We start from the raw sequence: 15,859 nt of genomic DNA, 5'->3' as shown, positions 1-15,859 counted from the left end.
TACGGATAGTTTGCGGATACAGATATAACTTATGCGGATACCGATACGGTTTTGATTTCAAAAACGGATATGGATACAGATATGGATATGGATAATTATCCGCATCAGTAATTTGTAAAATAGCGGATATCCGTTAGCAGGTTTGCAACCCGATAAGCTTCATGAAAATTTCTTTTCATCGCTGCCCTTCTTCTCTCTATCCTATCCAGAACCCTCCTTTCCCCGATTCTCCCTCTCTTCCTTTTCTTCTTCTTCGGTTTACTAGGTTTCCTTGAGTTGCAATTTAGTCGCTGATCGGGTTGATCTTTTTCTCTCAACAGATCTTGAGGCACCTTCCCTTCTTTTGTGATTCTGATTTTTTTTCTCTCGTTTTTTGTTTGGTATCTTGTAAAAGGCCATCGTTGAGGAATTTGGTTGATTGAAATTTCTCTTCTTCTACGTTTGATTTTTTATCGGGTTTGAACCCGTTAGCCATTGTTGGCTATTTGTTTCCTGTTGATTGCTTTTGTATTACTGGGTATAATTGGTATTGAATTTATGTAACTCTATCAGATAATGGTACCAGTTGGTTGTGCTTACTCGTGTGCTACATTGGATGTTTCCAGGACTTGAGTTGGGTACTGAGAAAAATAACATGAAGAGTGAAAGTGAAAGTTACAATTTTTTTTTAAGTTGGTAAGTAGATTGTGTCAGAAAGACTAAATTGCAAGATAGTAATATTTTATCAAACATATAAAACTTTTTAATGTTTATTGAGTGAGTCTATGGTACTATGCATATTACGATTTGGCACCGTGCTACGGCTCTATATTTGAGTTTTCAAATTCTAACGGTCGATCCGAATCGTTCATCTTGTTCTCCATATTAATATGTGTTTGGAGACCAAATTTTACATTTTTTTGAAATTTTTTTACTATTTTTTTAGATTTATTGAAAATCACTATTTTGGGATGGTCCAGAATTTTCAGATCAAGTGATTTTCTAAATATCTAAATAAATAGTAAAAAAATTTCAAAAAATGTAAAATTTGGTCTCCAAACACATTAATATGGAGAACAAGATGAACGGTTCGGATCGACCGTTAAGATTTGAAAACTCGAATATAGAGCCGTAGCACGGTAACAACCTGTGATATGCATAGTACCATAGACTCACTCATGTTTATTATAACACCATGTATCAGCGGATTTATCCATTTCAAAGCCAACTTATTCATTTTAATAAAATAAAATGACGATGATAAAATCACATTTTACTGTACTGTAACACCATTTTATTTATGTTGGTAATTAGTTTTGTTAATTAGATATATTTTGTAAAACATAACAAAGAAAAAATTATATTGTTCGCCATAATAATTGAATATCCGAATTATATCCGTATTCATATTCGTATCCGTTTAATATCCGATCCGTATCTGTATCTATTTAATATCTGATTCATATCCGTATCCATCTATTATCCGATCCGTATCCGTATCCGAAAAATAAATACGGATACGGATATGGTTTTACCACTATCCGATCCGTTTGCACCCCTAATTGGCATCCCTTGAGATATCTCAAACTTTGAGTATCATTCTTGAAAATCTCAACCGTTCAAATGCATTCTACACGAATCTCAAAGCGCAAATAATACTTCCCCTGCGCTATCCCTGAATAGGCACCGTACACGTGGTCACGCAAAAGTTTAGAGGATACGTACTCTTTTTAGGATTTGAGGAGGTTGTAAAGAAATACAAGTTACAACTATACAAGTGCTGAGAAAATAAAAAAAGATAAGTAAAGTCAGAGAATGCGAATTGGTATATTTATGCTCGAATAATAAGTACCGATTTTCTTCTCTGAGAATGTAGACACAACAGTAATTTTTTCAAGTTGTATAGTTTGTGGACTACGCCGCGTCAAGCCCTTCCTTGAGGACGAAATGTATTCCTCTTTTCAAATTCGACGTTGCCCAGAGGAATTCACAACCAAGAGACACTGAATCAAACTGGATCGCGACAGTCACCACTCAGAGAGGAGAAAGAAGAGGGCACTAAATCAAATTGAACCAGGACAGTCACCACTCAGCTGAGATGGCACTGAATCAAACCGGAACCGGAAACTGAATCAACCGGACCAGGACAGTCATCACTTAGAGAGGAGGAAGAAGAAGAAAGAGAGAAGGAGACAACTCGTCATCAGTAACAACCAAAAAGAACATACCTTATTCATATATAGATATAGTGAATACTACAGGGTGGAATAGATTCACAAACCCTCAGTCGAACCCGGAGAGTCGAGATGAACGGAAACGACAACAAGTCGCAGAACCCTTAAACGAAGCCATCCACTCAATTGAGATGAAACAAGATAAACCGAACAGACGAGGGGGGGGGGGGGGGGGGGGGGGGGATGGAGGGGGTGGGATGGAGCAGCCTGCCACAAATCAACTCTCAAACCTCAGTCTTCGTTTTCACCTTCAAATAGCCTTTTTCTCTTCTATGCGGAGCTCCCTAAGAGCAGCGGAGTTTTCATTGATCCTCATTTTATATAGAAACTTTTTATATGATTGACCTCCATTATGTTTAACCCTACATAGTTTGAATGTCCGACTCCGTCCCTAATTAATGGTGCTAATATATCAAACCTCAACTTAAAAAAAAAAGACTTACTAGAAAACACACAGACTTGGAAGCCACATAATGCTAAATATTAAGGAAGAACTAGATGGCCAAAAAAAAAAAAAAAAAATTAATCAAGTTAATAGCATTTTATTTTTCTGTACTATGCTGCTCTCAGGAGCAAGGTATTTCTTTTGTTACGGTTATTTTTGGGCCTTTTTTTTAGATTTTTTTTTTTTTTTTTTTGCATTAATAGGCTGGAGCCATCTTTTATTTCTTTTATACTGGACATGACATGAGGGTTCGGTTTTTTTTTCTTAGAAGTTTGTTGCAAGTTGTTTAGCTCCCTTGTCTGACTTCTTCCTCTGTTCAATCAATATCTTTATAGGCTCTCACAAAGGCAGACATTTACTGAGAAGGACCACATCCATTCCCCCACTCCCCCCCACCCCTTGACTTGGGAATCGTATCCTCTGCGGGGCTGTGCAGATCTTTTAATCTAGTCCGTTCGTTTTGAATCGAGCGGACCAGATCAGATCTTACCCGAATTGAAAAAATTCTCAAAATTTGCCCTGCCCTCTTCCTGCTCGCTCGATTCAAAACGAACGGACCAGATTAAAAGCTCTGCAGAGCTCCGCAGAAGATACGATTCTCCTTGACTTGCAGCTTACGAGGGTATAATAGGGCTTGGGAGCGTTTTTTTTTGTTGGTCTCATCCGTATTTTCCGAAGTATAGCAACAATATTTTTTTTTTTTAAAGTTACATATTTTTTGATTTTTCGAATTTTAATATTTATATAAAAAATTCTATTAGGATTTTGAATTTCCAATCTTTCATAATGTCTTTTTTTTGTCACTAAATTAAAAGTTAGTTCGTAAGTATAGCAAAAATAAATATTTTATTATTTCAAAAACTAATAACTTATTACTCATGTCTAAAATTTTGTATAGTAAGTTTATTTTATTAAAAAAAATTGAATTAAGTCCACAAATGCATAAATATTGTGATAATTTTTAATTATCCCAAAATCTATGAAATTATCTTAAAACATCATTATTTATCATCGTAGGATGTGTTTTAATCGTCAAATGATTAATGTAAAAATAATACTATTTTAGTATGTAAGAATAATAAATAAAATTAATAACCTTAATAGGATAAAATATATGTTAATTATTGTGCTATTAAGAATTGTACAAAATATTGTTTACATTATATAATTTAAAACAATGTTAAGCCATTATTCCCATTATCTAAAAAAAATATTAGATAAGTGAAAAAAACTAATCAAATCTATTTTAAAGAGAAAGAAATACTTCAAATTACAATTAATATTATTTACAAATTAATGCTCTTTTTTTAATTCATTGATTCGTCGGTTTAACTTTAAAATGTTCACGTTACTAATAACACGCGCCACTAAGAGAAAGTGGTAATTTCTCGTGATATGAACATTTTTTATCTACCTCAGTCTAGAGTGAAAAAAATAGCACGATGGAGGCGGTTTTGTCATGAAACGGTACGATTTCAGTACTGAACGGCACTGAACATGTGTCGGTTATGTGCCGTGATTCGTGTCTTGTGTCGTGAGCATTCACATGTTGTGATCATCTTTTGAAAATTTAGTACAGTACAACACATCACGTGAAAGATCTAGTCATAATACGGCGTGTTGCGTGATCACGCCAGTATATTTTGGTCACGACTCGTTTAGGCACGTTTAGGCACGACATGACTCACGTGATGTGGCCGTTCACGTGCCGTAACCATCTCTTGACATTTTGATCATGCACGACACGACACTAAAATCACAGTATGTTAGTTACGGCACGGCACGGCACAACACAGAACGTCTTTTCTAGTCTACCTTAGCTTGGAAAATTGGGAAATTCGAAATAAAAATGCTAATTTCGCTAATTCTTACAAAGAAGAGGGTTATTTTGTAAGTTTGTCTCTCCGCGTTTGGACGAAGCAACTAAGAAAGAGCACTTTTAGTGGAAATAAAATAAAGAAGAAATTCTTATTTTGATTACAGGACCTAAAGAACATTATATTTATACACATAGACAAATCCTATAAGAGACTTGAAGAATCGACCAATAATTCTTCTTTTGAGTCTTCTGATTTCTTTGTTTAATTTCTTGTAATATTCAAAACAACTTCGTTAAAAATTGTAGCATCAATAAAATTAGTTAAAATAATTAAAAAGGTGCATCTCTTAATTTGAGATACAAATAGGGGCGGATGTAGGATTTTCAAACCAGCTCAAAACGAATCAAACCAGCTCGATTTCGAAACTAATCAAATCCAATTCGGTTCAAAATTAGTTTGAATTGAACTTGAACTGAGTATGAATTGGTTAAAAACTCTTCTTTTTAATTCTAAACACTGCTTTAATTTTTTGAACCAATTCGATTCAAAATTGGATTGAATCGCACCAAATCAAACTCGAACTCTTCTTTTCAGTTCGAAACTCTGCTTCAATTTCGAACTAGTTCGGTTCGAAATTGATTCGAACTCAAATTGGATTAAGTTCAATTCGGTTCAATTCGTTTGCAGCCCTAGATCATTATCTTATTTAAAATTGGAATTAATTATCATATCAAATTATATTTTTGACAATACCTTACTTTGTAATTAAATAACTCAAAATGTCCCTTTTACGTTTCACAACTATAAGGATAGGTGATATATCTCATTCTTAGATTTTATAGGGATATAAATGAAATATTTTGCAAAAATATGATTTTATTACATATATAATTAAATTTAAATATTTCAACGAAATAAGCATACTGAATTTAATTTTTATAAAAAACAGCTCCACTAGTTCTGTGATCGGTAGAAACAATTTACTGTGCAAATATAAATATAATGAAATAGAAAAGTTTCTGTCTCTACATATCTACATAATTGATGGAGCAATTTTTCGTAAAAATTAAATCTAACGTACTTGTTTCATTAAAATATTTAAATTTGATGCTATTTGAAAAGAAATCTTCACAACTACAAGGGTAGGTGATATATCTCATTCTTATCTTTTACAGGGACATAAAAGAAAAGTTTTGCAAAAATATTATTATTATATTGAGAATCTTTATAAGCCCTTCCACTCCACCGACCGTATAGTCTTCTCTTCTCGCCTCCTCTTTCCTTCAAAAAATCAACGAAAACAAAACAAAAACAAAAAACAAGAAAAAGAGAAGAAAGGAATCATTAGCTGCTTGATCGGATGGCGAACAGCAACCTCCCGAGAAGGATCATCAAGGTACCTGTCACAATTTTTCGATCTTCTTTCTATCCGATCGATTGTTGCTTCTTTCGATCTAGAAGTCCTTTTGTTTTTTTTTTTCGAATCGAGACATAATTTTGTATCTTTCTTTCTAATTCTCGCAGGAAACTCAGCGTTTGCTCAGCGAACCAGGTAATGCAAATCAATTGGTTTTATTGGGTGAGATTAAATCCAAATTGGTAAGGTTGTTGTTAGATTCTGTCTGGTTTTAGCTGGTCTTAGTCAAAAGAAGTAGGGATGAATTATGCATTTCTGAACTACAAGAGGAGAAAGTGTATCTAGGTTTTTTGTAATATGAAATTTGTCCTGAAGGAATTTAATTCAATCTGGTCCTATGATGAGTTAGAATGGTAGATCCTGCGATGCATGTTTAACCTTTTCCACTTAGTAATTATTCAGTTCATTCAATTTAGGCTTCAGGAGAGTTCTCACTGATTAATCGGATCTTAATATTAAATTATCTGGGTCCTAATAGTTTATATGATGATTCTTTTTTTTTTTTTTACTGAATGATAGTTAGAATTTTGATTTTACTTCTGTAGCTCCTGGTATAAGTGCATCTCCTTCTGAGGAAAACATGCGCTATTTTAATGTGATGATATTGGGCCCCGCACAATCACCTTATGAAGGTAATTAATTAATTGTAGTTGCTTTTAGTATTATGAGTATTTTTTGCACCTTAAGACCTCAGAACATTCTATACAAACCTCTTAACATGTGAATTTCTTGCATATTTCAAAGCTTAAATTGTTCCATGTGTTCTAATATATACCTTATCATTTATGAAGATACTTCTTTTTGGATCTAAATTAGGTACAGAATTTGTTTTTGTTAGGAGTATACAGCATATATATTAATTACTTTGGTACGTGGAGTATTTCCCATTTCGCTGGTTATATGATATAGCTGAGGTTCTTGAGGGGTAAAAGAGGAAACTATTAATTTGTATTAGTGCTTTTACTTTTGCATTAATCACCTTAACAATGCATGTTTCGCTAGGTTTAGTTATGTACTACTCTTTGGAAAATACCGTCACTTGTTGTTTTCTGATACTTTAACTATGCATGATTAGTATAGAGAGAGAGAGAGAGAGAGAGATTATATTGTTCAACATTTGTAAGCTTTGCTTTGCTATTATAATACATGAGACTAAGAGTAAGCTACCAATTAATTTTTGTTTGGTCATTGAGTACTATGTAGGACCTGTAATGGTCTAGCATGACTCTTACTAACTACATTGTTTATTTATATTTCTTGTTTATGGAAGGTCTTCTCACATGCTAAAATGTTCTCTTATTCATTGGTCGCATACGAGATAGGTAGCTGGTACAGTAGTTGAGTGGCTGTTTTCATTCAACTTGTTACTGGATTCTTACATCTAAACTAAAACTACTGTTAACCTTGTTCCAAAAAGAGTAAAGAGGGGGAGTAGAAGGGAGGGAAGGGGAAAATTAAAATTTTACTGGCCATCAAATGAACTAATTTTGTCCCTTCCAAATTGGGGTGTAGAGGTTTGATCAAAAGAAAAAAAATTGGGGTGTAGAGGAGGTAAAGTAAAATTTGTTACTTTGTCCGTCCCCTTACACCAGATTGTTGTGAAATTTTGTTCTTGCCTAACAGGTACCATGAAAATATGTTGGGAACAATTCAGACATTGAGTAGTTTTTTTGAAAAATTAATAACCACATGTAACATAGATGTTTTAGAGAGTAGTTTTTTTTTCAAAAAATTAACGAATCAGTACAAAAATTGAGTATCACCTAAATATTTTGTTTATTTCTATACAATGTTTCTCGTATTTCATTTAGGAGGGGTATTCAAGCTAGAGTTGTTCTTACCTGAAGAATATCCAATGGCTGCTCCTAAGGTAAGCAAATGATAGCTTTTCATCTATTCAACTAAAGGAAACTGTGTTTTGTAAAAAAAAAAATTGTGTGCGTGTGTGTGTGTTGTCTGAGCCATAGAAACATTGGAGGTATTCCATAGGTCTTATTCGGCCCTTCACCATTGTTAGGTGTGGTTATTAATTAATTGCTCGACTTTATATTTTCTCTTAAGTTGCTTTCGTCTATCTCCTTGTGGCAACAGGTTAGGTTCCTGACGAAGATTTACCATCCCAACATTGACAAGGCAAGTGGTTACTTACTATTATTTTTTCAATGTTACGAGAAGCATTAATTAATTGGATCTAGATGCCACTATTCTTTTCTGTTTTGTGATTGTATCCAAATACCTTTGTTTTTGCTATTTCTTTTTGTTGCTTAGTCTGGTAATGGCATGTACTGGTTTCAGAGCGTTGTTATTTAATGAGGTGTTGGTTGGTAGTTGGATTGTAAATCTGATTTTCAGCTTTTGCTTTAAATTTTAGCTGGGTAGAATTTGCCTCGATATCTTGAAGGACAAGTGGAGCCCTGCACTCCAGATTCGCACGGTGCTTTTGAGGTAGATGCATTTTTCACTTCGTAATTTCTCCAATCGGATTACATCAACTGTCTTTTGTTGAGCAGGATGCCACCAATTGTGTTCTGACTGGAGAGGATCCCAACTTTTCTTGTTGGGATCAGAGAAGGTCTTCCTAATTGTTAACCTTTTGGTTTCTTGTGCGATGAAAAATTAAATTTTGTCTGTGCTTTAATTGTCAACAAAGGAATATGCCAAAATTGGTTTCCTTTTTGTAGCTAATTGGTGTGTTAAAAGAGACATGGAACAAAGATGTCTACAATGATATTAAAATTTAACATGCTAACAACAGTACTAAATATGTGTTGCTTTCTATTCATTAATTCACACTTTAAGTTGATTTTTCTATGAATTTAGCATCCAGGCCCTCCTGAGTGCTCCAAATCCCGACGATCCGTTGTCTGACAACATTGCCAAGCACTGGAAATCGAATGAAGCCGAAGCTGTAGAAACCGGTAAGGAACCCGAGCTGTTTTATTATTACTACTCTAATAACCAGTGGTTTTAGTTCCCTCGTGAAGGCCAGCTGTTCTACTATCTAACCTTTAAAAAATAAAAACCACATAATCGAAAAAAAAAATCAGTTCCCTTACCTGTTTCTGCTTATTAAATGTTTTGCTTTTTATTTTTTATTTATTTTAATAATGCAGCAAAGGAGTGGACACGCCTGTATGCAAGTGGTGCATAATAAATTTACCATGGGGTTTCATGGAATAATTATGTCATTGGCTAGGTTGTTGTTGAACAATTAATTGATACAAGAGTGAAACGAAATTACCTGAGAGGTTTAACAATTTACAATTTACAATCAGCAATTCTGTTTGTCTGATCTCTTTCATTAGGCCTTTCAAATGTGAATCGTTTTTAAAATGTTTATTTCTCTAATGCACTAGTTAACTGTTCATTCTGATTCTCTGTCATTTTTTCTTCGAGATATGGTTCTTGTCAAATCATAGTTGTTTGCCAGTCAACATGAAAACAATAATAACAATTGTTTGAGAGATCACAATTTTTCTTGAAAGCCCAACATTATTTTTCGCTGTTTTTTTCTTAATTTTTCTCAGAAAATCTTTAATGATAATGTCTTAAATTCAAAGCTGATTTTTTCTTATTACCTCTTTGAAGTTTGCTCTTCATTCCTTTTTAGCTTTGGGCGATGCTCTATTTTAATTATTTTCTCTTAAGCTTGCTCTTCAACATTTTTCATCTCGTATTTCTACACAATAAATTCGCAGCACCAAAGAAAATTTATTAAGGTATATTACAACGAAATATTAATGCACCTCAAAAAGAAATAATTAATCTAAAAAATAAGAACTTTATAAAGAAATATACACGAGATGGATTAACAATGCGCCCAGTAATTAGTAGACACCATAAGCTTTTTCGAAGTAGCAAAAAGTAAAATAATCTTAAAATCACCTTTAAAGTAGCAAATAGCTTGTGGTGATTGGTTGGTTATATGAAATTTGGTTTTGTATATGGTGAAAATAAATTGTTATGTTGTATGCTATTTGTGTACTGTTTACTGGCAGTTTGAATGAACCCGTATCCTCTCAGGTATTGCACCATTATTGCAGAGGATCACTTAATTTACGGTTTGAGATTAAATCTCAACCGGCTTGGGATTCGGGTCACTGTAGGGGGCCCCATTTTTGGGCTTTGAGATTCGTGCCAAGTTAAAAAGTACGGTTCAGATCTAGTAATTGTAAAAGATTCCCTTATCAGGTATTGGAGAGGATGTGAATTCAGTTTGAATGGTTTGGAAATGTATTCACTGGCACACTTAAACAACTTGGATTTGGGCAAACTGAAAATAACTACCAGTAAATTTTCAGATTATATGGTACCCTCTTTTCGGTCAGCTTTACGTGTTAGCAAACCATCTGTGAATAAAATTGTCAGTTATAAAAAATAAATAAAGGTAACTGGATTTGGAAAAACCGGATTGGGGGTTTTCAAAGAAATAATGGGAAAAGGGGCATTTAAAATCCATCAGAGAGAGAGAGAGAGAGAGAGAGGAGGGAGGGCGGGGGGCGGAAAGGGAAGGGTATAATAGTAATGTTTTATTAATTTATATTGTTCAGTAAATTGGAATTGTTAAATTATATTATTATATTGTTTTTCAATAAATATGTGAGTTTTTATCATTTTAAAGGGTAAATATGTTATTAAAAATTTTTGAGGAGAAAATACGTAATATTAAAGTTTTTGAGGGGAATACATGAAATTTCCCCTTGATATAAATACTATTGTCTTCTGAGCGAAGATTGGGATATGTATGTAGCTTCTCCCCTCAAAGATAATTAAAGGTGAATCGTCTCATATTGAGTTGGTAATCCTGAGACTTGTAAAGTTTTTGTTTGAGAATAAGATAAAAGTGATGGATAAAAGGATAACTCTTATTTATTCTACTTTATTCTACCACCAAATTAATACTATATTATTCTATCACAAAACATATTTAGTTGTTAGTTTCTAATTAATGAATGAAATTTTATTTGAACACAAAATACCACAATAAATCTATATATTACATTTTAAAAATTAGCACACACATTAAGTTGAGAAATGTACAAGTGTTTATTTCGGTTCAAACAAATGTACATTTTAATTCAAGTGATTGTTTATTTTAATTGAAATAAATGTGTATTTCAGGAGGAGGGTTCCAATGCCTCATTTTTTTTATACCTCATCATACCTCATATTTTATATTTTTATTTTTTTCATATTCAAAGTCTAAATTGTCGATCCGAACCGTTCAACATGATATCCATACTAAAATATGGTTAGGGATGAAATTTTATAATTTTTGAAATTTTTTTACTATTTTTTAAGATGGGTAGAAAATCACTGTTTTTTGAACGGTTCAAAAACAGTGATTTTGCACCTATCTTAAAAAATAGCAAAAAAATTTCAAAAAATATAAAATTTCATCTCCATGCATATTTTAGTATAAATATTTTGTTGAACGGTTCGGATCGACAATTTAGACTTTGAAAACAAAAATATAAAATATGAGATATAATGAGGTATGAAAAAAAATGAGGCATTGGAACCCTCCTTGTATTTCAGATATATGCAAAAGTCCTATATATAGAAGGTACAAGAGATATTTGTTTTATTGAAATCCAATGCATATTTTATATAAAGATCAATTAATTTATTTTATTCCAATATTGAGATTATTATTAGATATCATTTCTATGCTCATAGCTACATAGAAATATATATATTCTAAGCTTAATTAGCATCCCCTCTAATTCTCACTTATTTTTATTGCTTGGATAGTCTTATCATACAACACATCTCTCAGCTTCAGAAAATCCAGCCATGTCATTGGTTTGTACAGTGGGCCCTGCTTTGGTCCTGTTAACTGACTAAGTGGCCCCACCTGTTCATCAAGTGGAGGTGCAAAAAACACAGCAGCTGATAGCCTGTGCTTTGTTCTGTCCACAGTGGTACGGTGCAACACATTATGAAACTTTCCATTAGACACAATATGCATGAGGTCACCAAGGTTAACCACAAGTGTGTCCGGTACCACTGGTACCGTAACCCATCGTGCCGGACCAACATCATCTTTGCGCTTCAACACTTGAAGCCCGCTTACTCCGTTATGGTACACAATGGTAACAAAGCCAGTGTCAGTGTGGGGTACCAGACCGAGCACACGGTTCGGATCGGGACAAGCCGGGTACGAGTTTAAATGCACCAAATTTGATATTTTGTTTGAATCTCCTATTAAGGTATGTTTTAGTTCTTCTTCATTCAATCCTAAGGAAAGAAGCATAGCATGCATCAATCTACATCCAAGAGGTTTTGTCACCTTCTTGTATTCATTAATCACCTCGCTACAACCAAACATGATAAATAATTTATAAAAAAAATATTACATAAAAGAGAACCCGCTTTTAATCTAGTGACAAAGATAATATTTCGAAAAAAAAATTATTATTTGGTTATTTATTTGTACAAGTAGAAATTAAGAATTACCAAAAAGAAGAGTAATCATGGGGCCAAAGTATTTGTGCTTGCTCGAGAGGATTGCCGGCGATTGAAAATCCTTCGGACCACGGGAACTTGTCGAAAAACTTGGAACTAGAAATGTTGCCATAGCCCGACATGTGACCTTCGGTCTTGGCCACTTTGAGCTTGACTTCAGCCGGTAATGCAAATAGGCGATGAATTTGCGAACCGAGTTGGTTCAGTAGTTTCGGTTCAATACCATGATTGCTGATAAGGAAGACACCCCATTCTTCACATGCCTTCCCTATTTTCTCAATTAGCTTCGGATCGGTTAAATCAATCACCGGAATCGAGTCTTGACACATCGAGCCGACAATTGGTTGATCATAGAGATCAGGCCAGTTATGTGAGTCCGGGACCGAGTCGAATCGGAAGTTCTCAGGCGGCTGTAGCTTGAGCTTGTCATTAGAATATGCTTGTGATGACATTTCTAAAGATTTTTTGTTTGAATTTTGATGTTTGGGATTTCTGTGGAGATGCATCTAAAAATGATGGGCTTATATAGAAATAGTATACGGCAGTTACTCAAAGAGAGAGTATATCTTTTACTTGTGACAAGTAAATCTTTTTTTTTTTTTTTTTTACAAGTAAAGCTTTTGTTTGAGAACAAAATAAAATGAAGGATAAAAAGATAACCGTTATCACTAGTATGGCAGTTTCTCAAAGAAAGTTAAAGAGGAATGACGCAAACTCGGTCCCGGATCTCAACTCCGCTAGTGACGGGTCTTGAACTCGGTTTAGTGAAATAGTAACAAAGAAATGCTAAATAGCAAAAGGCGAGTATAAACCCTCTCAATAAGAAAATATATTAATTCAAAAGTTATCTTTCTCTTACAAAATGATCTCCTTTTATAGCCATAAGGAGGGATTGATTTGTAACTTAGGAATTAAGAAAACTTAAATGACAACTTAGAAAATATAAATTTAGAAAATGTAAACAAATATTAAGAGATATCTAGGAAATGTAAACAACTATTAATATTTCTAGAAAATATGGTTGGTCAATCCTCAAAATATGATCCTCTTAAATAGTTGCTGCACGCTTCTTAAAACGAGTCTGAATCCGAATTCGAGTCTGACTCGGGTTGGTCCCCGTCAAGGAAACAAGTATATCTTTTCATTGAGACAAGGATAAAGTGTGCAGAGATATAGAACTTAAAAAGATAACTGTTATCATTAATAATAATAATTGTTGTTGTTGTTGTTGTTGTTGTTGTTGTTGTTGTCACTTTATCAGATTTGCTATTAAGGAATCAACGCTCAATTTCTCTTAAAAAATAACTTTAAATTCACCAGTATACATCCTTATATATGGTGAATAAACACCAAATTGTTGTTGTTGTTGTTGTTGTTGTTTGTGTCACTTTATCAGATTTGCTATTAAGGAATCAACGCTCAATTTCTCTTAAAAAATAACTTTAAATTCACCAGTATACATCCTTATATATGGTGAATAAACACCAAATTAATTAGGACTATATATTTAGCCAAGTTCAACATGCAAAGGTATTGGAAAAATAAATTAAAAAGATAATATATATGTTTTTTTTTTTTAAGCTCTAAGATCTTTTTAGTGAAAATATGAGTCAGGATTCTATATTTCAATTTTATTAGATAGAAAGAAGTTACAAGAAGTTCAGAAATTACAAAAGAGAAAGGGGGGAATTCAAGAAATTTTTTATTTTTATCTTTTAAAATTTTTAATTCTTACAAAAATTAATATTATTAGTCCTCGTCATATAATAAAATTATAATTATATGTCACTTACTCATTTATTCAGTCTCTTCAATCTCAATTTTCTGATTACATTCCTAAAAGAATAGAAAAAAATAGAAAAAAAAAAAAAACGTCATAAGAATTATGTAACCAAAAGCGAAACATAAAATAAAATGGAAAATAAAAATAACAGAATTTTTAAATATAAAAGTGATAACTTTTCATTGCGTATAAAGCGAATAAAATGGGCCAGTTTTTAGATGGCTAACACAATCGATTCAGATTTATGGTCCCAATTAAAACAACACATGATCCTTATTTTGCAACTCAATTTTCCAAAATTCCTTTCAAGCAATTTTTTTTTGTTTGACTATATCTTCCAGAAAAATATTATAATCCAATTTTATATTTTTAAAATTTTACGAGTCGATCCGTATCACTAAGTATGATCTATGTATTTAAATTTCATTAGAATCTAATTTTATATTTTTAGGCTGTATTATTATTTTTTAATGTGGAAATTCATTGATATAGAAGATCATAGACCATTCAATAGTAATATTCTTCCGAAATTTTTATTAATATCCAAAAAAATATATATAATTTCATAAACTATCTAGATTTTCGGAGTTTTTCAAAATCTACTCAAACTGCAAAAAAAAATTGCAATAATTTAGTCTAAAACTGCAATTTTTATTTTTGCCGTTTTGAAATTTTAAAATTGCAAAAAAAATTGCGGTTACAAAATAAAAATTGCAGTGGCATGAAAAATATTGATTCGGATTATTGTAGCAGTGTTTACAATAAATTAAATTATATAGTATTCTATCTATTTTCAAAGAAATAATAAAATATTTCTAATATTTCAATACAATAAATAAATAAATTATAAATATTTCTATTTAACTAAAAAAATATGAAAAATGCAAAACCGGTAAAAATTATAGGGTTTTTGTTTTGCAACAGCAATTTTTTTTGCTGTAATTCAGTCTAAAACCGTAAAAAATAATTATGGTTTGGATAGATTTCATAAAAACACAAAAACCTGGATAGTGTCTGAAATTTAATATTTTGTTTGGATATTAATAAAAATTTCGGAATATTTTTCTTCATCCAGACCAAAAGAATAAATAGTAAAAATAACATTTGATGTCCATATGAAAAGTCATATATTCAAATCTCGATAAAATAAATTATTTGTTGTAATAACAACAGTATGCAATTTAAAAGCTTGATCTTCATTTTTTTTTTTTTTAAAAACAACAATTGAATTTTGGCATTCCGTACCAGAGTTTAGATCCAATAAAGTAACCCAATTGTTGGGTTTTAGATCGGGACCGTTTGATTCGAATCCGTGACAATTCATCCGAAGTGGAGCGCACATATTCCGAACAAGGAATCCGAATTTCAAAACAATCTCGAGCGACAGATTCGAATTGGACGGTCTCGATCCAAAACTCAAAAGTTTGGTTACTTAGTTCTGGACCCAAAAGTTGGATCTTGAATTCAGAATTGTTTTATGCTGTTATCTCAATCAATTCACATCCTCTCCAATACTTGATGAGGGAATCTTTTACAATTATTAGATCTGGACCGTTCTTTTTAACTTGGCACAAATCTCAAAGCCAAAAATACAGCTCCTACGGTGATCCCCAAGCCAGTTGAGATTTAATCTCAAACCGTAAAGTAAGGTGATCCTATGCAATACCTTAGAGTATACAGATTCATCTCAATATTGGTTCTGATGAAAAATTA

At 32.6% G+C, this 15,859-nt stretch overlaps 2 protein-coding genes and 1 long non-coding RNA gene across 4 annotated transcripts; 2 read left to right on the top strand and 1 right to left on the bottom strand.

The window, feature by feature from the left end:
- Window positions 1-5,712: 5,712 nt before the first annotated feature.
- On the top strand, window positions 5,713-9,260 carry LOC144562691 (ubiquitin-conjugating enzyme E2 36). 2 transcript variants are annotated; one of them, XM_078311921.1, is made up of 8 exons: window positions 5,713-5,874; window positions 6,003-6,030; window positions 6,441-6,527; window positions 7,707-7,765; window positions 7,987-8,028; window positions 8,267-8,340; window positions 8,716-8,813; window positions 9,009-9,260. In XM_078311921.1, exons 1-8 carry the CDS (start codon window positions 5,839-5,841, stop codon window positions 9,044-9,046), a joined length of 462 nt encoding a protein of 153 aa, XP_078168047.1. In that variant the 5' UTR covers window positions 5,713-5,838; the 3' UTR covers window positions 9,047-9,260. The 2 variants fall into 2 exon arrangements, with proteins under 2 accessions (XP_078168047.1, XP_078168048.1); XM_078311922.1 differs by lacking the exon at window positions 6,003-6,030 and having other exon boundaries at window positions 5,724-5,880; window positions 6,419-6,527.
- LOC144562692 (uncharacterized) lies at window positions 7,337-7,617 on the top strand. The gene is made up of 2 exons (XR_013514182.1): window positions 7,337-7,409; window positions 7,444-7,617. It is a non-coding gene; the product is annotated as an uncharacterized LOC144562692 (long non-coding RNA).
- Window positions 9,261-11,617: 2,357 nt separating the features above from the next.
- Window positions 11,618-12,987, bottom strand: LOC144563516 (gibberellin 3-beta-dioxygenase 2-like). The gene is made up of 2 exons (XM_078312999.1): window positions 12,355-12,987; window positions 11,618-12,212 (listed from the first exon to the last, which is right to left on the bottom strand). Exons 1-2 carry the CDS (start codon window positions 12,867-12,869, stop codon window positions 11,618-11,620), a joined length of 1,110 nt encoding a protein of 369 aa, XP_078169125.1. The 5' UTR covers window positions 12,870-12,987.
- Between the last annotated feature and the right edge of the window lie 2,872 nt (window positions 12,988-15,859).

This window comes from Carex rostrata, chromosome 12 (assembly GCF_964058835.1).
Source record: "Carex rostrata chromosome 12, lpCarRost1.2, whole genome shotgun sequence".
NCBI lineage: Eukaryota > Viridiplantae > Streptophyta > Magnoliopsida > Poales > Cyperaceae > Carex > Carex rostrata.
The sequence above is the reverse complement of the archived record's forward strand: the minus strand, read 5'-3'. Positions and strand labels throughout refer to the sequence as shown.